Source organism: Rhynchophorus ferrugineus, unplaced genomic scaffold, assembly GCF_030347505.1.
Source record: "Rhynchophorus ferrugineus isolate W39M unplaced genomic scaffold, kcgeb_rfMv2 rfM8, whole genome shotgun sequence".
Classification (NCBI taxonomy): domain Eukaryota; kingdom Metazoa; phylum Arthropoda; class Insecta; order Coleoptera; family Curculionidae; genus Rhynchophorus; species Rhynchophorus ferrugineus.
The window spans coordinates 14,854,325-14,879,568 of NW_027472587.1; the positions used below are offsets into that span (position 1 = coordinate 14,854,325).

Genomic DNA, 25,244 nt, shown 5'->3' on the forward strand with positions numbered 1-25,244 from the left:
CAGGCGGGAGCCAGACCATACAATACCAAAAAGAACAAACAAGTGTGTAATATCTTATTATTATTTTGTTATTTTTTATAATTCTTATTTTATAGAGTCTAGAGGTCCGATATTATCTGCAGTTAATGTTACTTGACAACTTATGTTAACTCCAAAAGCCCAGCATTTATACAAACAAATAGTTTTTGTATCAAAAGAAAATTTCCACTGTCAGAAAGTTTTTAAAGTTAATTAAATGTAAATGTTGTAGGGCAAAAATTCTCTATCAGGTAAGTGATACTGATACAGAATTTATTAAAGCTCGCCAATATGATAAATGTTATTGAAACTTATTTTAATTTATATGTTTTTTGAAGCTATCTCTAGACTTTTTTATGTGCTGCCAAAAGTATGGGCCAAAGCAAATTCAATGAAAATTCTGGATATATTATGCCAGCAAATGTCACTATTGTTCAAAACTAATACTTGTGTTCAACATACGGATGAAGGAAATACAATAAGAAAAATAATAATTAGGTGTTGCTTGTTCTGCTGGATGAAAAAATGAAAAATTTTACATGATTTAGTCTAGTTTTTTTTTAGGTTTCATAATCAAAATTGCAATATGTAATTTCTAACTTTAATAAATCTAAATATTCTATTTTTAAGTATATTTTTGGAGAATTTTTTTTTTAATAATTTCGGAGAATGGAGAATTTTTAGTTAGAAAATAAGTTATCAGTTATATTAGATATTGTTTTTTTATGTATTTAGAAAATATTTTATTAACATTCTATTTTTTATTCGCCTCTGTATTAAATAAACAGGCTTTGCGCGACCTCTGGTGACTCAGACGAGCATAACTTAATTACAATTTTATACCCGGGAGATCGCATTCTACGTGTTTATTTTTTGTATAGTATATATATATTTACAGTCAAGAGTTGTGGTTAGAAAGTATTTTTTATGTTTACAAAAGTTTGTTGACGTAATATAATTATTTATTATTTAATAGAGAAAATTAGAAACACTTAATACGAAAACAAGTGTATGTTACAGCATTCGGGTAAATTTGAAGTAAGATATCAAAATAAAACATACAATGTAAATCAAACTTGTGAGAATAGTTATAAAACACTGTATATTAGAGTATACAATAAAGAATACTCTATGTAGCATGTGCATTTAATATATATGCATGACAAGAGAATGCACTAATTGTTTTGTAGACAAGGTATCAAGTGATATAGAGGAAAATGTGATTAAATCACAAGGATTAAAAAATTAAAAGAATATTACAAGAAAAATATACACAGCGAGTAGCAGAAGAAGGAGCAAATAAGGACAGTCTTTTTAATAGAGTATACAATATATATAACAATTCTCAAAACGAAATACTTAGACATCAAGGTGATGCTTCAAAGATTTCACAAAAAAAAGTAAACCAAATGAAAAACATAAGATGGAAAAACAGTAATACTTACCAACAATCAAATGTAGAAAGGTTTACCAAGATCTCAATATATTACCTCATTGTTTTTCTCACTTTTAGAAATAAATATCAGGATAATTAACGAAAACTTACAAAAGTTAAATTAGTCCTACATGGAAACCACCACAAAATGAAAAAATAAACACAATAAGTTATTTATCTACTCCGGAGAGTTATACAAACAGAAATAAATAATAGATCAGAGTTTCAAATCCTGTGTTACCAATTTATTGCACACTTTCTGCTAACTACATCTTATAATTACACAATCCAAATATTCATGACAAATAACTTATAAAAACCGAGCTACAAAATTAGCATAATTTACTATTAATCTACAGCTTATACTGTTATCTTCGTATTGTCTGCTGCTAATTTTCTGTATTAAATAAGAAATAATTATATTACCTCAAGCAACATTTGTAAACATAAAAATACCTCCTAAAACCTTCGTGTGTAAACAACCCGCAGCTGTCAAACTAGTTTGGAACTATAGAGTAATATATACTCTATAGTATGGAATAAATGCGAATAAGCAGCCAACATCTTTCGGTTTTTACTGTCATACCCAAGAGTAGTGTAGCAATTTCAACTGATGCTGACAGTTCGTGGTTAGTTCACCCACAAAACACATTTTATAATTTTTAAAAAATTGATGAGATATTATATAAACATTATAACTTATTTGCATAATGATTATGAAATTATATTAAGACCTGAAGTGTAACGCAGACAGTAATATTTTAATTTAGTTTAGACAAGTAACAATACACAACATCAACAATCGGTTACTAAGGTAACCGTAAAATGTAAACATTAACGACTATAAATATGGTCATACAAAAAAAATAACATTTTCATACAAAACTCAACATAAATCGACATATTATGCCATCCATATTCAGTGCAGACAATTTACCGTACAGTTTAGAGTTTGAGATCTGGGGGCTTCACCATGGTAAAGTTTCTTGAACCATCACTACACATTTAATATAATACTTATTGTATTTCAGGTCCGGAAGTGTGCGAGGTAATGTAAATAAAAAAAAAAGTTAATCGGTTAATAAGGTGTTTTTCAGTTAACACTGCAAAAAGCAAAATCGCTAAGATTAAGAGGATATGTTACTGAAAAATATAGATTTGGCATTACGGGAGAAATGCAAGGTTTTGCCGGACCTCTGATACAAATGTATGATTTTTATATACCCTAACAATTTTGTCCTAGAATTCAAATATTTTTTTCAGTTAGTCTTGACATATATCATGATCAGCAATTTTTATTTTGTTTTTTTTTTTCAGGAAGCGTTGGTTGCTTGAAGGACCGGGAGAATACTATAAAGTATCTAAGGCGATCTTTAAAAATTCAAGAAAAATTGATGATTTTGAATATAAAAGATTTAAATATAAACCCAACTATTATTAGAATTTATTGATAATTACTAGTTTTATAGATTGTGATAGTTGAAATCAATGAATAAAAACATTAGTTTTCGATAACATTGTAGTATTTTAAAAGATTTATTTAGCTTACCCCAGAATATTAATGTTTTGTAAATAATATGCAATAAATATTTAGAATTGCGTTAGATTATGTGTTCACACATTAGTTTTTTTATTAAAATGACTTTTTGCATGGATTTTTATTTAATCACCATAAAGATAAATATTTTTAGATATTAATTATTATAACAAAAAAGTTATTGATTGATATAACAAATAAATTGGATACTTGCGTCATCCCCAGAATACTTGAGAGATGTAAAAGACAAATATGTCTAATTAATATGCAAGCGTAAATAAAGCGTTGTACCAATTTTATTAAAAAATAAGATAAAAGGTGAAACGAACACCATTTCTTTGAAAGCCGTTGAATAGTCAACAACCAAAATGGAAGACGATAAGTGGAAATATAAAGATTCGTATGTATTATTCAGGCAACCGTTTGAGATAGTGGGATATTTAGAAGGTTCGTTGAATATAGCAGTGAAAATAATTATCTAATGATGACATTTTTCAGAGACCCTGTTCTGCGAGGTAAGTAACCAAAACAGTCGAGATTAACGAGTAGATTGTTTCACAAGAGGGTTTTAGCACGCTAAGGGAAAAGCCGACAGTTTAGGGATACGAGGATACTGTATGGACACAGAAGAGGGCACTGTTAACGGTGAAATTCAGGGTCCCACTCATTTGTTATCTAACATGTACGTATGCGGATCGGTGAACTATCAAGATGATAGCCGATATGTTTCAGGAAAATTTGGCTGACTCGTGTTGGAAGTCCCAAAGCGATTATCCAGTACTACTACTTTGCGCACAAAGAACGGATAAACCAGTTCGACTTCGAGGATTTCGTAATATTTCCGGGGACTCCTCCGAAAAGAAAGAAATGGAGATGGACGAAGGACTTTACCCACCTTCATCAGTGAAGGCGAGGCGTTGGATGTAACCAAAAAAAGATCTCCGATAAAAATATATTCTATTATCAATAAAATGTTAGAGCATTGTTTTTAGTTGCGTGTTTATTTTGTTGAATAGCAGTGCTGTGTAGGTTATTAAGTAAATTAAAAAAAAACGTTTAAAAGTTGCTAATATTAATATAAACGATCGTTATTGATCAACAGTCAATATTTTAACTATTGACGCGTATTTAATAGTAGTGGCTGAACGAAGTTACAGTTTTACATTGTTCTTCTCACTGGAACCAGACCGTTTTACATTATGGGCGATGACGAACAAATTACCCCCGATGGTGACTATCATGAGGATAATTCGCATAAATTACGATCGGCACGGTTTGAACTTTACGGATATATTAGAAGTTAGTACTAATTGACATCGCTTAATTAACGTTTTCCAATAATTTAACGTTGCATTTTTTTATTTGCAGGAAGAGCTTTTAAACAAGTAAATATAGTTTGAGGTTAAGTTCTCGCTCTAAAATATTAGTGATATTATTTTCAGAAAATCATGGATAAAACCCAAAGTTTGGGTATAAGGGGATACTGTATGGTACACAACAGGGACTATGTTTCAGGTTTGATACAGGGACGGCCTCAACAGTTCGATGAAATGTAAGTGAATCATTCAATTCGAGTGTGGAGAATTTTCTGAAAGATTAGGTTTGTTCTCTCGGTTATCGCTTCTAAACAGTCACAGTGACAATTATTATGAGCCCTACGTGTATTTTTATAGGCTTTATTGGTTTTCCTCTTTCGAAAGTCCCGAAATACAGTTTACAGGATTTGGGACTTGTAACGAACACACGATCGACGACTACACCTTCGATACGTTTAAAGTTCACCCTTATAAACCTACAAAATGAAAATACGCCCCTCTTGCGAGGTTCTTTATGTTTTTACCGTATTTGGAATGTTATAAATCGATCACACTGTAAATAAACGTTGATCAAGGTAGATTTGTATCTATTTTCGCCCACTCTGTACTTTGTTAGATAGTTTTAAGTGTCTTGAATTCCATACCGTCAAATGAAAATCTATATACAAAATAAAAATACGGACTAAAGAAAAAAAACTAAGTAAATTAATATAGATAAAATAATTAAGTTATGTTTAATTTTCGGTGCTTTTTAAAGCATGAAATAAATAGTTTCACGTCATTTTATCTGACATATGTCAATAGAAATACTGATGCAGCTTTGTTCATTTGTTATTTTTTACGTATTTTCGTTTTTTATAGGTTTAAATGGATGTCAAATTTTGAGAATCTTGAATATGAAGTTGACACAATTCGTATTAAAAGAAAACGCGCCATACGCTATACCAAACATAGAAACTTTAGAGTAGATATTATACCACACACGGAATATCAAGATATTGGTGATATCATAAGCGATGATATAAACGATGATATTATCAATGACGATGAACAAATAATATAAAAAATTCCAGGAAATATATGGATAATATTAATGTCGACAACATTTTAGATTCTTATAATAATAGTAGATATTAACTTATAAATAGTTGTCATTAACCTTTTGTTTTATTCCTTTGTACCATTTCTCTCGGTATATCAATAAAATCGTTAATATATATAAATATAAATATTCTATATATAAATATAAATTTCTATATATTTGTTTTATTGCAATTGTCATTAAAATTTAAAAAAAAACTGTATGTACATTTTGGTTTTTTAGTCCCATTAAAAACTGCAAATAAATATTTGTAGATTATTAACCGATTTATATCATCATATTTGTTTTCTGACAAACAAGTGTCAGTGTCATACCGATAACGATTGAATAAAGTGTCTAGAATAACGTCAATATGTATACTATAGATGATTTCTGGAACACTAAATATCAATATTACTCAATATGGGCGGTCTTTTTTGAAGTTTTCGGGCATTTTCAAAGTTAGTGCTCTTGTTCAATATTCTAGTGTTGTAGTTAGTTACGAAATCATTTTGATTGCAGGTGTATCTTTTAAAAGAGTATGTCATTAAAGTGTTTATCTCCAATCGGTGTATTTAACCAATCCGTTTTAGGATTTACGAGATAGAGCTCTTAAACTGGGCATACGTGGATACTGTATGAACCAGTCACATGAATGTATAGCCGGCGAGATACAAGGAACCAGTAATGAGTTCAACGACATGTACGTATAAAATTCTGATGAAAAACACAAACAAAAATCAAAATAAAATCTCATCAAATAAGATTACGCAAAACAAAATAATAGAATTGCTATTAGTACAAAGTAATATAACCAACAAATGTTAAACTAATTTATGAAGTGTCTTTTAGGCGAGTTGGTATTTTGACGTCTGTCAAATGTCAATTAAAAAAACAAACGTTGAATTTTAAGAATGAATTTTCGATTTTTGTTAACTGTTTTGTTGTAGGAAAATGTGGTTAGCTCATTTTGGCAGCCCCGGATCGACAATTTTAGATTGTCGTTTTCGCGATGAACGCCTTATACCCGACTACACATACACAACTTTTACAAGAAGACGAAACACAAGCAAATAAATTAAATCATGTAGTAATATGTATATGTCAATGACAATTAAAAGTTTGACATCTTTCAACTTAACATTAGCGATTTTACTACCTTCCCTTGACATTATTAATATTAACTGATAAAATACAAGAGTCAAACATTTAATCATCAAATGTTTACGCTACTTAAAAAAATATTTGTCATATAAAATATATTAAAATATTTGGTATAAATCTGCGTTTTTTCCAAATCGAAATCCAATAGTATACCATAACTTACGGTATGGATGATTTTCTCAATATATGGGGGTGCTTCTTCAAAATTGAGGGCATAGTTCAAGGTTTGTTTTATCTTGTTACTAATTAAAATATATAAAGTCTTTTTAAATAGGTTTTATTGCATTTCAATTTTAGGAGTGTCTTTTCGTAGGGTAATAGAAATCATTGGCAAACTCATTACAATCATAACAAATCTATGACTTTTCAGCATACAAAACAGGAAGCTAAAAGGCTTGGAATAAGAGGATATTGCATGAATTCAAAAAATTCTAGTGTCGTTGGCGAAATACAAGGTCCCCTCGACAGATATATGAAAATGTAGGTACATTAATTAACCTTTAAATTCCTAACTGTATGTTTGGTCCTCTAATGATAAATCAAAATGTAGATATTTTAATTAATCTCAAGAGTGGAGGCGTATGTTTGGTTATCTAAGAATAAAAATTACCTAATATTTTTTTAGATATTTTCATACCTGATTGAAATGACCTAATAGTGTATAAATAGTTGCCTATTTGGCCTGTAAGTTATAAGTTAATATTATTTAATGCTCGAACTCTAAAAACATAAGATTAATTGAAAAAATTACGAAAATGATGTCGTTTTTATTTACTGATTACTATTTTATTGTAGGAAAGCTTGGTTAACTCATGTAGGAAGTCCATTATCTCGTATAGAAAACGCAGAATTCCAGAACGAACGTCTTATATTTAACTATACATACCCGCAATTTAGGATTAAGAGCGAAGACAATGACCCAAACGCCGAAAGGCTTTTGAATGCTGACGACAGCGATGACAACATGACGTAATATTTAATATCAATAAAATATCATAAAACATCGTAATATCATTAAATTAACAATTTCGTAATTGAAATTAGTATATTAGCTGCAAAAATATTGACATAATATTTCATCATAAAATCTTCTATTATAAAGGCCTTGAAATTAGTTATTAGTATTAATGTTGTGTGCGATTTATTCGAAAGACCAATTCTGTGATTAAATCAAGACATCATGTTGGACTGTTTCTGGGAGATCTGGGCATGTACTTTCAGAATCTATGGACATTTCGATCGTAAGTTTCTTCCGTTCGATGACAAGACATTGTTGTTAAGCCCAATTTTTAATTTCAGACACGGAATTTCGATATGTAAGTGTTAATTGTAGTGCGAGAGTGATATAAAGATGGAGATTTCTTTTAGTGCGCTCTAGACGAAGCCAATAAATTAGGTGTGAAAGGATACATTAGGAATATAGGGCAAGAAAAGCTCATAGGACAAATTCAGGCGCCCTTGTGCGAATACAACGACATGTACGGTAAAGTTGTTTATTCAAAACGCAATAAAACATGAATATGAATTTTAGGAAGTTCTGGTTAAGACACAGAGGTAACCAAGATGCGATTATCGAGGAAACCCGTTTCTTCAACGAACGTCTGATAGGCGCCTACACGTTTCCTGATTTCAAAGTGTACGGAAAACAAAGAAAAAATAGAGCTATTTCTGCGGTAAACGCCAGTACCACTACGAATAATACGCCAACCATTAGCACGCCTAGTTAAGGATGAGACTATTTTAAATAATAAATTAACATTTAGCATACAAAATTAACAAGAATCTTATTTATTCTACCTATACATTAGAAAAATATATTAATTAATCTCTGAATATTCATAATTAAATATATTAATAAGTTAACATCCACTGAACAAAAGGTGGACATCATAATGTAGCCCCATGTTAAAATCCACAAAAATCTACAACGAAATGTATAATGTCATATTTCACCCACCTCAATCACCAGACTTTGTTCCTTTTGACCACAAGGTTTAGTAATTGTATTAGAATATTTTGTAAGAGAATAATAATCACTAATTATTTACCAGATATACTAATTAGTCACTATATATTGGTTTGCATTCTTTGCATAGTCCTGCAATATATTTCAGAAAAAAAAAAATTAATGAAACAGCTGGAAAAGCACAATTAGCAGCTTTTATTTGTATTTATTCTGGGTACAATTCTTTGGCAGCTTTAATCCTTCAACGTTATTATTGGATCAAATTAGCAATATTAAAAAAATAATTCATCAAATTTCGTTTCACTTGAAAATGCTCTCAAATTTCAAGTAGAAGAAACTTTGGGAATCTAAAAAAAATACCTTAAGATCAAATACTGGTAAAATCTGTTAAAAATCACTTAACAAAAGTAACAATTTCCCATTAGATGGTTTATGTTTACCGTTTTTATCGCATAGACCTTGCATTGACATAGACATGACACAATTATCATGAAATTGTATTACGTCTATTGCTACTATTTCTGATAATATTCGCTACAGAATTTTCTTAAAATAATATAGCCAATTTAAAAGGGTATTAAAACCCTGCTGCACAATCTAATGTATGTCTAGTCTAATCTAGTGTACTGAATCTTATCATTATCTTACAATAACCTCAAATTTTGACAAACATTATTTAATTATCTACATTGTTAATATAACAATTAAATTATGAAGATATCAATATATATTTATCAAATCAAGAGACATTTTATACTTTTAAAATATTTCGTGGAACACGTCAGAATTCTGACATCTGACCGTTACATATTGAACTCAATATAACTTCTGCAACCAATATAACAAAATTTTGACGACGTCTTAATGGAAGAAATATTAACATTATGCAGATATTATTGAAAGAAAGATTACAAGAAAGTAGGGAACGCAACACAGTATATTATTACGTTATTTGTAATACATTTCAAATGTTCTGCTTGGAGTAAAATGAGTAACCCTATAAACTTGTCAACTGGCCTCTATGTCCATATGTAAAAATTTCCATATTTGTCTCCATTTTGAAACACTAACAATTTTACAACCAATTTTGATGTCTCTCTACCTGAAGTATTTCCCCAAATTCAATAATTAAATAATTTTTGTGAGATTTTACTGAATTATATTATTATAATCTCAAACATAATCAATTTTGAGACCAAAGTTATCCATAGCAGAAAACGTTACCAACGATAGCGTCATCTAGTGCTAAACTGTGCTCGAAGTTCTCAAAATTGAATAATTAAATAATTTATATGAGACTTTTCTGAATTATTTACTATAACCTAAAACATAACCAATTTTGAAACCTGTCAAACAAAATTATCCATAGTAGAAAATGTTGCCGATGATAGCGTCATCTAGTATTGGACTTAGAGAACAAAACACGAATTTATTTCTAAACCACCCACTTTTATCAAATCTTTGCATTGTTTACGATTATGAAACGGAGAAGTTAAAAATAATATTACGAATAAAAATAAAACATCTTCATTCTCGTAAGCTGTAATCAAAATAAGTTTGCGCTGTCTTATGTATATATAGAAATAGGGACGATGATAACGCGATGTTTTTGTTAAATATACGATTAGAGTCCCGTTGATAAATCGGTAGTGACTATTTAAAAGGAAATAGTGACCTTTGTTAAGTGATTTTTCATAAATACAGTTAAAACCTTCGACAAAATGTCCTTCAGCGTTTATAGATTAGTGAAGAACAGGCACAACAAGCTGCACGTTGCTCACAAATATCTATATCGGTTTTATCAAACAGATAATGTTTTTGGATACAAAAAGAAACCATCTAGCTCTTACACAGGTACGAAAACTCTTGTTATTCTTAAAAATATGTCTAGTAAGCTTAACTAACACGTTTTAATATCAGTAAAAGTTTTTACAATCAAGGCATGAACATTTAATAAACTGCAAATGTGCCAAATATGTGTGTATATTGGGTTGCATATCCATTCATAATAATAATACGTTTTACTTTTAGTTTCCAAACAAGTATTACAGAAAAGATGTAATGCATCTAATTTATATCGTTTAGTTGAGGCTTATAGAAAATACGGCCATAGATATTCAAGCGTTGATCCAGTGTCATTTGCTAAATTTACAAGGTAAAGGGTACTTTTTAGAGTCGTAGAGCTTTGAATTGAATTAAAACCCCATAATGAAGTTACTATCTGCATATTTATTTGACAGATGTTATAATATTTATATTTTGAAAGGTATTTCCAGCATATGTCCAACAGGGCCATCTTCGATGAGCTAGATTTAATAACTTTTTATGTTAAATAAAATTACTCGATAATATAATGCGGTATATAAAAGAGAATAGGATTTCTAGATTACATTAACTATAGATAATAAAGCAACATGACGTCTGAATACTAGAAATGAAATCCGAATTATCTATTTAAATATTCATAATCCCAGATTTTTACCGGAGTTTTCATTTTTATCTGTCAAATATCGGTTACCCTTATAAAGCTCTATTACTCCAAAAAAATTATTTTAGGGGCAATTCCAGATTATACTGTATAGAAATAAATTACAACTATAAAAATTTTTATTTACATTGATAACATATGATGTTGTAGCAATGACGAAGAATTGGATGTAAGAAGATATGGGTTTGAGAACACGCACGAAATTATAGATTCGTTGGATGGAATTGTTGTTGGTATTCCCTCTTCTAAAGTAGCCTTGGGAGATGTGATTGATTATTTAAATAAAGTTTATTGTACTTATATAGCAGCGGAATTTGATTATTTAGAGGTATAGTATTTTTGTTGTTTTTTAGATTTTAAAATTTTTAATCACTCAATTTTTAATTGCTACTTTTCAATGAATATAGTTTCAACGTCCTTTCTGAGGCATAAATAGAAGCATTTATTGTATTTCGAATTGAACGAATTATACAATTCAAAACAGGTCTGTCTCATTCATAGTCGACCAATCGTCAATTTTTGGAACAATGACATTTCAACTATCGAAATTATGAATTATAACTACGCTACTATAACATTTCGACAATAGAGGGCAGGTTTTAGTTCAATTAAATGGAAATAAAGCTATTATTAAAACTTACATAATTACTTATCTAATTGCGTTGTTTCAGAGCGAAGAAGAAAGAGAATGGTTCGCCGACCAGCTCGAATCTTTGGCGAATTCTACAATTGACATTCCAACGAAACGGACCATTCTTACTCTATTAATACAGTCGGAAGCCTTCGACAATTTTCTAGCGAAAAAATTCTCGAGCGTCAAAAGATACGGAGCAGAAGGTTCGGAAAACATGATGACGGTTTTCCATGAAATATTTCAGTCGGCAGCTAAAGGTAGACAAAAAAGAAACCGTAAAAAAACTTAGAGATATTATGATTTGACATTTAGATAACCTCGAGCAAATAGTACTGGCGATGCCTCACAGAGGGCGCCTGAATCTCCTAACCGGCCTACTCCGGTACCCTCCGGCCCAAATGTTCTACAAACTGAGGGGGAATCCCGATTTTCCTGAAAAATATCAATGCAATGGAGATGTCCTCAGTCATTTAGGTATATTTTCTGTACGAGATATTTAGAATTTTTCATTACAAGGATTTTATCACTATAGTTATGACAAAGAATTTACACAATTAAGAAGCTAAGACAATCGTCATATAAGAGTGTGGAGGCTTTTAACCTCGTAATTTCGGTTCTACAAATATTAAAATTTCGGTTCATCAAATATTAAAGTGTTTGTAGACTTTATTCGCAAATTTTACTGAGTTTACATGCTAACAAGAGTTTAATTCTGGAGAATCATGGCATGTGCACAAGGATTTTAATGTGCAACGTTGCCAGTTCTTGAAAATTATACGTATATTTGAAGAATAATATATAAATATAAAATTTTAACAAAAAAACTTAATAACCCTAAACGTCGTATTCGCCTGATATTACCCCGTGAGATTTTATTTCGTTCAGGTTAGTTTTACGTTAATTATAGCGTTAAATGAAGGAGTTTATGTATAAAATCATAAATTTTGAAAAATTTTGGATACTTCATGAACATAACGATGAGTTAAAATAATAATTAATCGATTTTCGTCTAGTTTCATCTACGAATCTTGAGTTCGACGACAAGTCGATCCACGTTTCCTTGTTATTTAACCCATCCCACTTGGAAGCGGTGAATCCCGTGTCCATGGGAAAAACCAGAGCAAAACAGCTTACTTGTCAGGATGGCGACTATGGTCACAACAAATTGTGGGGCGACAAAATTCTAAACGTGCAGGTATCGGAATATTCAGGAAAATGAGGTTATGTGATAGTCTTCTTTAAACAAACGTGTTAGGTTCACGGAGACGCCGCTTTGACCGGACAGGGAATCAATCAAGAGTGTCTGGAGTTGAGTGGCGTGCCGCATTTTGAGATTGGCGGCACCGTCCATCTAGTCGTTAATAATCAGGTTGGGTTTACCACGCCGGCCGACAGAGGGAGGTCGTCTAGATACTGTACGGATCTGGCTAAGATTGTCTCAGCGCCCGTCATACATGTCAACGGAGATCATCCGGAGGTAATTATTTCATAGAGTAATAGAGAGAGAACTTTGGAGAGAGAAGAAGAATTGGGGTCTCTGGAGAAAAGTTTCGCTACGCCCGATATCCAGATGGGGTTATAATCGGTCATTCAAGTAATTTGATTGGTCAATTTAAATCTTCATTATAGATATCTGTAAGAAAAACATTGTGCTGTGAAGACATTTGATTGGTTCTTTGATAAAGTTAGGCACGCAGGTGTGGCAGGTGACAGCCCCGACGTCACATTTAATTGACCAATGAAATTGAAATAAAAAACAATTTAGTTTCTGAGGTAAATTTATTAAATAAACTTCTTAAAAAATATTACGGGATAAAATAAAAGATATAGCTCAAAGACCTACTGTTATTATAATAAAACCTTTTTGTTGGAGTTTGGGGTAGGGCTGTTGGCCACCGAAAAAAATATCGATATATCAAAGAAAAAAAAATATCGATATATTTTTTACAACATAAAATTATCGATATTTTACAAAAAATATATTGATATTTTTAAGAAAAAAGTAAATATAGTGAAATATTATTACCATTAGCCTAAATATTAATTATTATTATTAGCCTAAAAATATTATTTTAAAAATTATATTTAATTTATGTTAAAAAAATATAGAAAAATATCGGCTAGAAAAAATATCGATATTTTTTCCAGAAAATATCGATATTTTATCTGCACCACTTGTCTGGGGCATGAGATATTGCATTGCCTCTATAAAATCAATGTAAAATTGCCGATCTATTGAGTTACTCATAATTGATTGTAAACAAAAGTTGCAATTATATATATATATATATATATATATATATATATATATATATATATATATACTACGGTACAACGTAAAACTTTGTTTGTTCATTTAGGAACAATTAGAGTACATTCTCCGTTATAAAGAATGTAAATTATCTAAAGCGCCCTTATATTCATCATGATGAGCGATAATTTCTCAAACGTTGAATGTATCTTCCCTCAACAGATCTTAACTTGGTGCCAATGAGACCACCTCGGAAGTACACTCTTTCGAATATAAAAAGAATTTTGAATATCGATCCATAATTGACGGGGTCCAATCGGCGAACATACATTAAAAAATATATCTACAGGAGAACATATAACCTTCTTCCTTTTTTGAAGTCGGCTAATAAACAATAAACGCATCATAAAAACGAAATGAACCAATTAGATCTCGTCGCGGTTCTTAACATAGCTATCAAAGCAAGTAATACATTAAAAGTGGCGACATCTTGATGTTGGATGACATTTCCCCATACTGTTAAGTATCTATTTCTCTGGGAATTATTATAAGTTTTAGTTTTAACAAGCGCTTATTACTATCGATAGAGCGGTATCTACTCTTATTTATTATTTAGGAAGTACTAAAAGCAACAAGGCTAGCTTGTAACTATCAAAGACGGTTCAGGAAGGACGTATTTATTAACATGAACTGCTTCAGGAAATGGGGCCATAACGAAATGGACGACCCGACGTTCACCAATCCGGCTCTGTATTCCGTCATCAACTCCAGAAGGTGGAAGACATTTTTTCTGCTATAACATACCATCTCCACCAACGAAAAATGTTACAGGTCCGTTCCTCAACTATATCGTTCCAAACTCGAGGGAGAAGAAGTTATATCGGATAAAGAATGCGACGAGTTATACGACGAGTATTTCGATTGGTTGAACGAAGAACTGAAAGCCGCCGACGAATGGGAAGCCGAGGTAGGGTTTAGTTGGTAAAATCACCTGGTATCCGTTCGATTGAGTGATCGAACCTCTTGCAGGATTCATATTTCAAGGAACAGTGGCAGAACATATCGCAACCGGATGAGGCTATCACTATTTGGGACACGGGCATTGCTAGTGACGTAATGACGTTCGTCGGTTTGAAATCGGTTCACTATCCCAGCAATTTTGTAAGTTTTCCTAATGGTTCCAGTTCTTTCTCTATGTCAGGATTGTTTTGTTGTGATCTAGGCCATTCATCCGACAATAGCAAGAGGACATGTCAATAATCGCTTAACCCGGATCACGGATGGGAAAGGAATCGATTGGTCCACAGCGGAGGCATTGGCAGTTGGCTCTTTGTTGTTAGAAGGTAAAATTAAGATAAACATCCCTATTTCATACAGCTTTCAACACATAATTACATATTAGGTGCGTAAATGTATTTTGATAAGTGTTGAATTGCTTGATGTAACAGGTCAATTAAAAAGTCCCGGTCTACCATAGTAAAACACATTTTTTTGGCAAAATTAGTTTTTTTTATTCAACATAATTCCCTTCAAGGGTGATACACATTATAGTGACCCTCCAACTTTTCGATACTATTTTTGTAGTATGATTTGTCCTTTGCTTCAAAATATACCTCAGTTTCTGCGATCACCTCTTCATTCGACGAAAATTTCTTCCTAGCGAGCATTCTTTTGAGATCTGAGAACTTTTTGCCATCGTTTTCATAGACTTGTGACAAAGTGCATTGTCTTGGTGAAGCAGCACTTTATTTTTCTTCAAATGCGGCCTTTTTTCCGCGATTTCGTCCTTCAAATAGTCCAATAACGCTATGTAATAATCGCTGTTGATGGTCCTTCCTTTTTCAAAGTAGTCAATGAGAATTATTCCATGCGCATCCCAAAATACAGATGCCGTAACCTTGCCAGCCGACTGTTGAGTTTTCCCACGCTTTGGAGTCGGTTCATCGCGTGCAGTCCACTCGGATAACTGTTGATTGGACTTAGGAGTGAAATGATGGAGCCATATTTCATTCATTCTCACATATCGACGCAAAAACTCGGGTTTATTACGCTTGATCATCTTCGCAACACTGCTCCGAATCATCAACTCGTCGTTGTTTTTGGTCAAAAGTGAGCTCGCGCGGCACCCACTTTGCACAGAGTTTTCTCATACACAAATATTCGTAAATGATACACGTTCAGTTGATATCTTTAGAGAGTCTGCTATTTTATTTAATTTCAATTTTCGGTCATTCAACATAATTTTGTGCATTTTTTAAATGTTTTCGTCGGTAACAACATATTTTGGCCGTCCACTGCGTGACTATGTGAAGACGGTAAGTCTTCGGTACTCATTTCATCACGTCTAAACTTAGCATACCATTCCTTAATGGTTGATTTTCCTGGGGCAGTGTCCTGAAACTCGGCATCAAATCAAGTTTTTGCTTCAATTGTATTTTTTCCCCTTCAAAATGCAATATTTTATCAACACGCGATATTCCTTTTTATCCATTTTTTCCACAATAACAAAAGTTACTTCACTTAAAATGCTATAATTCACAAACCAATTTAAACATGTAGTCGATTTAAGCTTGTCGAATTACTTTGTGTAATTCACAAAATAATAATCAGTCACTGGTTCACTAGGGTTGATTTTAAGTCACAAAACTGATATATAGTTTATTTAAAGTTATTTTGTACATACGTCATATAAATTTGTGACTTCAAAATGTCGCAATGTTGCCGCATCAGCTCTGAGTTTTAGTTCATTTTGGCTTTGACATACAACAAAATTCTAGTCTAAATAAAATAATTGAACAAAATTGTTATCAGAAACAATTTATTTTAACATTATACTATATCTAAAAACTACAGCTAATTATACAGCCACAATAGTTTATAGGTTAGAGTTATAACCTCTCATCTTAAATATTTTCACAAAATAAGCTGATTGTTCACGTTTTCAAGGTCACAATGTTCGTATTAGCGGCCAAGACGTCGGAAGGGGGACCTTCTCCCAAAGACACGGCATGCTGGTCGACCAAGAGACCAACAGCATCTACATTCCCCTGAACGATATGCAACCGAACCAGGGTTACTTCGAGATAGCCAACAGCATCCTATCCGAGGAGGCCGTGCTGGGTTTCGAGTATGGAATGAGCATCGAGAATCCGAACAACCTCATCGTCTGGGAAGCGCAGTTTGGCGATTTCTTCAATGGAGCTCAGGTGATCTTCGATACCTTCATCAGTTCTGGAGAGGGTACGCCTATTAGGGGGTAAGGTGATGGTGGTGGGGCTTATCTGGTGTTGTTTTCTACAGCAAAATGGTTGGCTCAGAGCGGACTGACGGTCTTGCTTCCGCATGGTTACGATGGTGCGGGACCGGAACACAGCTCGGCCAGGATAGAGCGCTTCCTGCAACTGACCGATTCGAAGGAAGACCGCGTTGATGCAGAGACTGTTAACATGCAGGTGTGTCAGCCTAGTACACCAGCGCAGTATTTTCATCTTTTAAGACGACAGGTGAGTCACGAAATGCATTTGATATAATATCTAAAGTTTCTGATATATCTGATATATCAGAAACAAAAGTAGCATTTGCTGACGACACAGTTATTACGGCAAAAGACATATCTCTATCTAGGTCTCCAAAATATGTACAAGTGATCGTTAGCCAAATTCACAAACGGACTAGAAACTGTAAAATACAGCTTATTACCATTTGAGAGGTACCTAATTCCTTAAGAAGAATCAACGAAATATCTTGACATTCATGTCGATACTTGGAATCGTCACGCTAGGCAAAAAAAACCAAAACAGATCAGAAGATACTCCAGTCTTACTCAGTCAATTATAAAGCCTATATGGGCAACTAATAAAACAAAACTGTAAAAACAGAAAACAAGTTTTTCGATTAATTGAACTGCAGTTAAAAACTGCACGATGACCTCAAAATCAAATGTAGAAGGTTATCAAAGATTTCGCCTTAAGACCTGAAATAAAGTTATTTAATAATGCAATGTGGTAGCGATATATTTACTGGACAACACGCTCCAGTTTCACTCCGAAGTCCAATCGAAAGCCATCCGAGTGGACTCCACACGATGAACCCGCTCCAAAACGTGGGAAAACGCAACAGTCGACTGGCAAGGTTATGGCGTCTGTATTTGGGATGCGCATGGAATAATTTTCATTGATTACCTTGAAAAAGGAAGGACCATCAACAGCGACTATTACATAGTGTTATTGAACCGAAAAAGAAAGTGCTGCTTCACCAAGAGACCGTGTCACAAGTCAGTGAAAACGATGGGGAATTGGGCTTCGAATTACTTCTTCATCACCGTGTTCTCCAGATCTGGTCCCCAGCGACTATTTCCTGTTCTCAGATCTCAAAAGAATGCTCGCTGGAAAGAAATGTTCGTCGAATAAAGAAGTGATCGCCGAAACTGAGGCCTATTTTGAAGCAAAGGACAAATCGTACTACAAAATGGTAGCACCCTTGAAGGGAATTTTGTTGAATAAAAAAAAACTAATTTAAAAACTAATAAAAACTACTACGGTAGGCTGGGGACTTTTCATTGACCTGTTACATGTTCATTCGTCTCTCGTTTGTTCTATTTTCAGATGATCAGGCCCTTCCGCAAACCTCTGATCGTGATCACGCCAAAAACTCTCCTGCGGGATCCCGAGTGCGTGTCGAACTTCGCCGAAATGGAACGAGGAACCCATTTCAACCCGGTCATAGGTAGAGCTGATATATAAGCACGAGCTTCATTTTTTTTACGCCCTATTACATGATTTCAATACTAGGTGACCGCAAAGTCTCTCCGGCCAATGTTACGCGAGTGTTGCTCACCTCTGGAAGACACTACTACACTTTGGACAAAGAACGACAGTCAGTTGGTATAGACGACACCGCTATAGTACGCGTCGAATCGTTTTGCCCATTTCCTGCTTCGGAGTTGCTGGCGGAACTGTCACTCTATGGCAACGCCAAGGGTGAGGCTATTGATTGTATTGTTGGATTTCTGATCATTTTTAATGTTATTGTATAGTGTTCATATGGTGCCAAGAAGAGCCACAGAATATGGGGGCTTGGAGTTTCGTCAAACGTAGATTCGAGAACCTAATAGGAAAGCCAGTAAGTTTTCTAAAAAAAAAACATTAAAAAACCCCACTATGTATATTATCTAGTTACCTACATCTGAAATAATCACGTTTTACAACGTTCTTTTTTTATTTGAAGAAAGCATATCTATTTGAACACTTTTCCTTGTTAAATCAGTTTTAACTTTAACACATTTAAAGTCAAATTAATTAGCAAATGTGTAAACAAAATATTTAAAAAAATATATTTTTCTTTTTCTACTTTCTAAAGGCTAGCTAATTTGTTACACCATCCCAAAAAAAAAAGAAGAATATCGTTTATAGAAGGCTGTGAAACATTATAGTCGTTCTCTGATAATTCCCCATCGATTCTTAATTCTTTTTCAGGCAAAGTAAAAAAACGTTATTTTAGAACATTGTGGGTTGCATATCTCTTTCAAATTTGAACTAAAAATAAAAATGAAACGTTCACGTATATTTTATCTAGTTACTAACGTGCAATTAAAATACAGTTACGTATCACAAGCTACTTTATTAAATAAACAACATCTTCAAATCACTGTCATCTTCATTCATCAGATAACAGATGGCGTTGTCGATTTTAATGAACATAATGATTTAAAAAATATATGTTATGTTTAGAAATTTAACGAAAAATAATCAAGAAAAGAATAGAAAATATGCAAAATAAAATAAATAAGTTATAAACTAGCAATATTAGGAGTAAAAAATGGTTGGGGTAAAAATCGTTATCTCCTCGATCTTAGACAAAACAGAAAACAATCAATCTATCCCACAAAACAAATTTAATTATAAGTATTCAATTATTTTTTAATAGCCATATTTTTATACAAAAAGAATAAAGAACACAACCAATACACGTCATAGACGACGTCGAATATACTGTAAAATACAGTATGCAAAAATGTAAAATTAGTTTTAAACTCGTAGCGGATTTTTCCATCTGATTTTACCCTGATTAAAAAGAGATAGAATGCTCTCTGATATCAGCGTCGGAATATGTAACCGAATCAGTCTGTAAAATTCGATTTCTGTTGGTACTGGCCGACACAGTTATCAAATGTCTGCCAAGTCCTTCAAAAAATCAGTGATGAAACGTTGTAAGTCAAAAATTTAATTTAAAGCGGCAACATTGCGATGTGCTGACGTCATAAATTTTAATGACTAAAAATGACTGTTTTATTGGATAGACTATAAGTTATAAATAAACTAAGACTATATGTTTACAAATTACAAAGAATCAGGAAAATAATGAAACATGCACAATAACATAAGTACGTTATAAACTGATAATATTGGTCTAAGAATCGTTATCTCTATCTAAGACTAAATAGACCTAATGCGGAAGTAATGCGGCATCCCACAAAATGAATTTTTCGACTCTTGTTTCAGTTATTTAAATTTTTTAAATAGCCATAATATTAACACAAAAAGAATAAGGAACTTGCCTAAAAAAAATAGCCCGTCCAATAAAAAGCCAATGTTGCCTCATCAAATTTGAATTTTATTTTACGTTTTCCAGTTTTTAATAATTAGAGGTTATTAATTATTGTCATTAATGTTTTGAAGAACTTTGTAGAGATTTGGCAACATGGCCCACCTGTAGAAGACTGGCCTGGTTACATGTTCCGATACATCAGACAGCATTCTATCTCTTTTAACTATAATTTTATATTTTTTACAAACTGCAATTCAATGTCATGTATTATGTGGATTATCCATTTTATTGGGCAAACTATATAAATAAATTTGTTGTCTTTTAACCATATTGAAAGGGCAGTTTTGAGCTGTAAGTGACATAAATTAACTTCGTTAAAATATTGAAATTTTTAAACCTTTCTTCTTAATAATAAAGAACTTAATTTAAAATAAAACAAAGTGATATATCAAAAATATATATATTTTGTTTAATGTCTACTACATAAAAATTAAAGTAACAAAATAACACTGCTGCAAAAATAAAAAGCAAGCTAGTTTTATAGCTAGCGCAGTTTTGCGTTTTTACTTACTTCAAATGATGTTAGCTCAGTGAAATGATTTAGTTATATCTTTTCTAGATCAAATTTTCTGGAAGACCGACGGCTGCAACACCTGCTACGGGAGTTGGAAAGATTCACACGCAACAGCAGAGAGACCTTATCACCATACCTTTTGTCATGTGAATAAAATTATATTTGTATTTGACTCGTCATTAAAATAAATGTATACGATCGTGCTCTTTAAAATCGGTGCATATACTGATTCGCCGTCAATTAATTACATGTCTCCCTTAAAAATAAGCATGGGAAAAAAGATTAGACACCACACCACAAAACAGCCAACGAAAACAGCCAATATGTAGGACTTCTTACGGTCCCAGGACACCAGGTGGACACGGTTTCTAAGTTTTTTCTTATTATCCGTGGAGTATGGTTCCTGTACCTAAAAAGAAATATTAATAGTCACTTTAAGACGACATGAAAGTGATAATTAAACGTTAAAACACAAAATATTAGTCGATCGGCATTGATTATGTCAAACGGTGACGTAAAAATTGACAGATATGTCAAAATATGACAACTAAAATTATTATATACATAGAGAAATAGAGATTTAACTTAATAGGAAATTTTGGAGAAATGTTTCGCGGTGTCCAACATGTAGATGTCGCTACTTTTAACTTATTACTTTCTTTAATCGCTACCTATAAGCCGCGACGGAATCTGATTGTCTTACTTCGTTTCTATATTACGTTCGTTATTTATTTATGTTAAGCGTCATTTGCAGTATGGCTGTCATAAGGAATAGTGCGTTTAGAGATTAAATTATTAGTTCATTAGTATATATAAGTCGGTAGTACAAAAAGTAAAGTGAATTTTTGATCTAGGAAGTGTTGTGTTTCCGGATGCACAGATAGTAAAGAAATGCAGAATCGTTTTCGTTCGAAGAAGTATTTGGATGTCATTAAACAATGGTTGATAATGTTAAAAATCCCAACCGAACGAATTAAGTATCAAAGAAATGTATGATCGTTACATCATGTTTTGTGGTTTGTTGTTGTAAGTTTATTCATATATATTCAAACATCAAATAATGATTTTTTTAATTTTAAAAATCAATCCCCTTCCGAATGAAGTTATGCAAACGGGTATATACTTTTCTTCTTGGATCAATAGCTGCAGCTCCATTAAAATAAATAGTAGTTCCTGAATGCAAATCTATTAAGAGTAGGTCGACCGATATTCAACACACGAGGAATATTGCTATAAAATTTATTGCTCACGTAAGAACAAATTTGTTAAAGTGTCATCAATTTAATAACTACCTTGAGGGTTTTTTTTCATTAAAGAAAAATAGTGTAATTGTCCATATAAATATATTGGCTTAAGGCTATTTAAACAAGATAGTTTTTTTTTGGATCCAGCTAATGAATTCAGGAATACACGTCCTCGACTAGTATGTTTTAGAAGTCATTTGAATCATTTAACATAAGTTCATTTTGTTCATCTCGTTGGCCTTTAGAAAATTGTGAAGAGGAAGAACATGAGGGCTCTTTAAATAATTATAATAGCGGGGATGACTCTATAATAAATTTCAGATGTTCCTATATGAATAGACAAGCCAAGGTAATATCTTATGCTCCAGAATATTGTTTCATTATAACGTCAGCAGGGCTCTTCTAACCTCTTCTTTTAATTAATTTTTAATTTTTAAACTCTTATTTTATCCCACGATATTGCCACGTCGATAATATAACATATTTTTGTGAAATATCTTTCAAAAATGTAAATTCAAATCCTTTTATTTTAATTGTACACTACAAAGTGATTTTCCATATAGAATATTACAAATAAGAAGGTGTGCTATATACTTTTGATAAAACCCATGATAGAAAAGATATCTAATAGATTAAATTAATGGCACTAAACAAATATGAAAAAGGAAAAAGACGGAAGAGATAATACTTACGTCTTATAGATATATTTATTTTTATATTATATTTATATGTATTTACTTTTACATATATTTATATTTAATTTAATTTAATTTAATAAATTTTTTTCAGAAAAAAATTGTTTTTTATTTAAATTTCATTGGTCAATTAAACATAACCTCAAGGCTGTCACGTGCCAATCATTACTAATGAGCCAATCAAATGCCTTCATAGTAAAATATTTTTCTTACAGGTGCCTATAAGGGAGATTTAAATTAACCAATCAAATTACTTGAATGGCCAATTATGCGACCTCTGGATGTTGGGCAAAGCAAAACTTTGCGCCAGAGTCCCCTATTGAGTTGCATCTCTATTACTCTATGATTATATATTATAATTTCAGATTTCAGAGAAACAAATCTACTTACATTTAGTCGAATATTTACTTGTTTTTTATGTGAATTTTAATATTATGTGACTATCAGTGCCCTTGAAACAACAAAATAAACAAATATATAGTATGGAATACTGGCACGCTTTAAACAAGGCCGCCTACGATTTTCATAACGGCACGTCAATAAACTTTCACTACATAGCGGAATATTAAGTAATAAATATTTTCGATACTATTACAAGATATAATTTACATCTTAGAAAAAGAAACATTGAACTTTTGTTTCATCGAAACGCAACTCAAACCGCAACTGACATAATCCTTGACATAACCGCAATTTTAAATAGATAATAAATATATTTCGCTTTTCTTAAAACAAGTTTAATAAATTAGAAAGGCTATGTTTATTAACTAAACGTGCGAAATAAAACTATCAAACACTAATGAGACTTTCTCTGAAAATTTATTCGTTCAATTAGAGAGGATTCTTTGATTCTCATCCTACCAAAATGCGATTTAATTACACTATAGATAGCTTTTAATATTTGTTTGAAATCACTTTTATATTTATATTTATTAAAATGGTTTGTTAATTAGCTTGTTAGATAATAAACATATATTTTGGTAACATATTGTTGTTTGATAACATAGAATGTATAACCTTGGTATCTATTTATATAGAAAATATTTTGAAACATACTTGGTTACGAACGTATCTAAAACTTACTTCCATTTCAAATACTGATTTTTCTGGCGTCAAAACTTCCGTGCTTTTATTGATCATCTCGTTACCACTGGTAAATATCACAGATAGTTTAGATCGAGTATCATCGGCGGATAGTTCACGATTACTGGTACAGACACACGCACTGCACACAATGTTAAAATTATAATTAATTATATTTCCGTGTACGAGTATTGCTCGTCGGTGTCCTTGACGAAAAAAATTTAAAACGCAGCTCAAGAGATGAGATCAACTGATGGAAATGAAAGCTGGTAATGGTAGTACTGGTCCGGTGTAAAAGTTGTTCCACCGTTCAATGGAATGGTACTACAATTTCACCTTCCTCGTGCACATTTGCAACGAACTACTGGTTCAAAATAAAAGCGTTTTCGTCGTCAAGGTTTTTTTTGCAATAAAACGAATTGCTAGACAAAGACAAAAAATACAAAGAAACTTAAAAACCAGTTCTAAATAGCAACATTTTAAATAAACTACATATTGAAAAATAATAACACTGTGCGACAACTTTTTTGTTGTATAACATTAAATAAAATTACTTTTTTTTGTCAAATTGTACCTGCTGAACACAAAAATTTAAACGAGTTTTTTGTAACACGTACCATCTTAAAGTTAAGATAAATTAAAGTACTATAAGTAAAGCTGGCTTCGTTGGCGCAATGGTAAAAGCAACAGGACTGTCCTCCTGCTATTGGGATAGTCGCGGGTTCGAATCCTGCTGGGGCATGGTGTGATCGTCAATTTATGTTTGTAACTGTTTAACATTTGTGAATGTCCTTAGGCAAGAGTGCAAAATTCGACAAGGAAGATAATCCCAGTCGCGTCAGTAACCAGGCTGGGTAAGATCGAATGTCTTCTGAGTTGGTCACTCGCCAGTCAGTAGGCTTAATGCCGAGGACCGTGGTTTGGAGTCCACGTTAAATTGTAGGTCGAGTCCAAAAAAACTCTTGTCGGTAAAGAGGAAAATTTAAAATATAAAAAAAACTATAAATAAGTAAAGACAGTATGTATATTTTAAATCATATTTATTTATTTATATTATTAATGTTATTAAACACCAAACGAAATAAAAGCCTATAGACCTATTCACTGCCGCCAGTAATATCTAAGGTTTTTGAAAAACTCTTGTTGAAAAGAATAAAACGGATCATAGAGAGAAAAAACCTAATACCAACACACCAGTTTGGGTTTATTAAC

At 32.2% G+C, this 25,244-nt stretch overlaps 7 protein-coding genes and 2 long non-coding RNA genes across 11 annotated transcripts; 7 read left to right on the forward strand and 2 right to left on the reverse strand.

The window, feature by feature from the left end:
• Positions 1–1,683: 1,683 nt before the first annotated feature.
• LOC143200904 (uncharacterized) lies at positions 1,684–2,049 on the reverse strand. Its single transcript, XR_013006838.1, has 2 exons — positions 1,910–2,049; positions 1,684–1,850 (listed from the first exon to the last, which is right to left on the reverse strand). It is a non-coding gene; the product is annotated as an uncharacterized LOC143200904 (long non-coding RNA).
• LOC143200903 (acylphosphatase-1) lies at positions 1,944–2,968 on the forward strand. The gene is made up of 5 exons (XM_076411678.1): positions 1,944–2,082; positions 2,229–2,429; positions 2,485–2,501; positions 2,551–2,660; positions 2,771–2,968. Exons 2-5 carry the CDS (start codon positions 2,360–2,362, stop codon positions 2,892–2,894), a joined length of 321 nt encoding a protein of 106 aa, XP_076267793.1. The 5' UTR covers positions 1,944–2,082; positions 2,229–2,359; the 3' UTR covers positions 2,895–2,968.
• A 310-nt stretch (positions 2,969–3,278) lies between these two features.
• LOC143200901 (acylphosphatase-2) lies at positions 3,279–3,981 on the forward strand. Its single transcript, XM_076411676.1, has 4 exons — positions 3,279–3,437; positions 3,489–3,505; positions 3,563–3,672; positions 3,723–3,981. The coding sequence occupies exons 1-4, from the start codon at positions 3,359–3,361 to the stop codon at positions 3,895–3,897; spliced, it is 381 nt and encodes a 126-aa protein (XP_076267791.1). The 5' UTR covers positions 3,279–3,358; the 3' UTR covers positions 3,898–3,981.
• A 69-nt stretch (positions 3,982–4,050) lies between these two features.
• LOC143200897 (acylphosphatase-1) lies at positions 4,051–5,464 on the forward strand. Of its 2 annotated transcripts, none has more exons than XM_076411672.1 (4): positions 4,051–4,289; positions 4,359–4,375; positions 4,433–4,542; positions 4,664–4,884. In XM_076411672.1, exons 1-4 carry the CDS (start codon positions 4,190–4,192, stop codon positions 4,791–4,793), a joined length of 357 nt encoding a protein of 118 aa, XP_076267787.1. In that variant the 5' UTR covers positions 4,051–4,189; the 3' UTR covers positions 4,794–4,884. The 2 variants fall into 2 exon arrangements, with proteins under 2 accessions (XP_076267787.1, XP_076267786.1); XM_076411671.1 differs by lacking the exon at positions 4,664–4,884 and adding an exon at positions 5,168–5,464 and having other exon boundaries at positions 4,053–4,289.
• A 213-nt stretch (positions 5,465–5,677) lies between these two features.
• LOC143200898 (acylphosphatase-2-like) lies at positions 5,678–6,528 on the forward strand. Of its 2 annotated transcripts, XM_076411674.1 has the most exons (4): positions 5,678–5,848; positions 5,910–5,926; positions 5,981–6,090; positions 6,338–6,528. In XM_076411674.1, the coding sequence occupies exons 1-4, from the start codon at positions 5,761–5,763 to the stop codon at positions 6,462–6,464; spliced, it is 342 nt and encodes a 113-aa protein (XP_076267789.1). In that variant the 5' UTR covers positions 5,678–5,760; the 3' UTR covers positions 6,465–6,528. The 2 variants fall into 2 exon arrangements, with proteins under 2 accessions (XP_076267789.1, XP_076267788.1); XM_076411673.1 differs by having other exon boundaries at positions 5,728–5,926.
• A 44-nt stretch (positions 6,529–6,572) lies between these two features.
• On the forward strand, positions 6,573–7,653 carry LOC143200902 (acylphosphatase-2-like). Its single transcript, XM_076411677.1, has 4 exons — positions 6,573–6,775; positions 6,849–6,865; positions 6,922–7,031; positions 7,347–7,653. Exons 1-4 carry the CDS (start codon positions 6,718–6,720, stop codon positions 7,522–7,524), a joined length of 363 nt encoding a protein of 120 aa, XP_076267792.1. The 5' UTR covers positions 6,573–6,717; the 3' UTR covers positions 7,525–7,653.
• LOC143200899 (acylphosphatase-2-like) lies at positions 7,616–8,340 on the forward strand. Its single transcript, XM_076411675.1, has 4 exons — positions 7,616–7,792; positions 7,851–7,867; positions 7,920–8,029; positions 8,083–8,340. The coding sequence occupies exons 1-4, from the start codon at positions 7,732–7,734 to the stop codon at positions 8,276–8,278; spliced, it is 384 nt and encodes a 127-aa protein (XP_076267790.1). The 5' UTR covers positions 7,616–7,731; the 3' UTR covers positions 8,279–8,340.
• A 1,662-nt stretch (positions 8,341–10,002) lies between these two features.
• LOC143200905 (putative 2-oxoadipate dehydrogenase complex component E1 homolog) lies at positions 10,003–21,223 on the forward strand. Its single transcript, XM_076411680.1, has 17 exons — positions 10,003–10,371; positions 10,549–10,672; positions 11,156–11,333; positions 11,677–11,896; positions 11,952–12,113; positions 12,653–12,834; positions 12,895–13,116; positions 14,507–14,664; positions 14,722–14,857; positions 14,920–15,051; positions 15,113–15,233; positions 16,837–17,130; positions 17,191–17,393; positions 18,495–18,615; positions 18,681–18,869; positions 18,926–19,011; positions 21,056–21,223. Exons 1-17 carry the CDS (start codon positions 10,239–10,241, stop codon positions 21,158–21,160), a joined length of 2,766 nt encoding a protein of 921 aa, XP_076267795.1. The 5' UTR covers positions 10,003–10,238; the 3' UTR covers positions 21,161–21,223.
• Positions 21,117–24,275, reverse strand: LOC143200907 (uncharacterized). The gene is made up of 2 exons (XR_013006844.1): positions 24,033–24,275; positions 21,117–21,419 (listed from the first exon to the last, which is right to left on the reverse strand). It is a non-coding gene; the product is annotated as an uncharacterized LOC143200907 (long non-coding RNA).
• Positions 24,276–25,244: the final 969 nt, after the last annotated feature.

Coding starts and splice junctions, on each gene's coding strand:
- LOC143200903 (XM_076411678.1), top strand. CDS start 2,360: ATGCCATCCATATTCAGTGCAGACAATTTACCGTACAGTTTAGAGTTT. Junction 2,661..2,770: donor GCCGGACCTCTGATACAAAT/GTATGATTTTTA, acceptor TTTTTTTTTCAG/GAAGCGTTGGTTGCTTGAAG.
- LOC143200902 (XM_076411677.1), top strand. CDS start 6,718: ATGGATGATTTTCTCAATATATGGGGGTGCTTCTTCAAAATTGAGGGC. Junction 7,032..7,346: donor CTCGACAGATATATGAAAAT/GTAGGTACATTA, acceptor ATTTTATTGTAG/GAAAGCTTGGTTAACTCATG.
- LOC143200897 (XM_076411671.1), top strand. CDS start 4,190: ATGGGCGATGACGAACAAATTACCCCCGATGGTGACTATCATGAGGAT. Junction 4,543..5,167: donor CCTCAACAGTTCGATGAAAT/GTAAGTGAATCA, acceptor CGTTTTTTATAG/GTTTAAATGGATGTCAAATT.
- LOC143200898 (XM_076411673.1), top strand. CDS start 5,774: ATGATTTCTGGAACACTAAATATCAATATTACTCAATATGGGCGGTCT. Junction 5,927..5,980: donor CAGGTGTATCTTTTAAAAGA/GTATGTCATTAA, acceptor AATCCGTTTTAG/GATTTACGAGATAGAGCTCT. Junction 6,091..6,337: donor AGTAATGAGTTCAACGACAT/GTACGTATAAAA, acceptor GTTTTGTTGTAG/GAAAATGTGGTTAGCTCATT.
- LOC143200905 (XM_076411680.1), top strand. CDS start 10,239: ATGTCCTTCAGCGTTTATAGATTAGTGAAGAACAGGCACAACAAGCTG. Junction 11,334..11,676: donor CGGAATTTGATTATTTAGAG/GTATAGTATTTT, acceptor GCGTTGTTTCAG/AGCGAAGAAGAAAGAGAATG. Junction 14,665..14,721: donor TCCGTCATCAACTCCAGAAG/GTGGAAGACATT, acceptor AAAATGTTACAG/GTCCGTTCCTCAACTATATC.
- LOC143200901 (XM_076411676.1), top strand. CDS start 3,359: ATGGAAGACGATAAGTGGAAATATAAAGATTCGTATGTATTATTCAGG. Junction 3,673..3,722: donor ACTCATTTGTTATCTAACAT/GTACGTATGCGG, acceptor GATATGTTTCAG/GAAAATTTGGCTGACTCGTG.
- LOC143200899 (XM_076411675.1), top strand. CDS start 7,732: ATGTTGGACTGTTTCTGGGAGATCTGGGCATGTACTTTCAGAATCTAT. Junction 8,030..8,082: donor TTGTGCGAATACAACGACAT/GTACGGTAAAGT, acceptor TATGAATTTTAG/GAAGTTCTGGTTAAGACACA.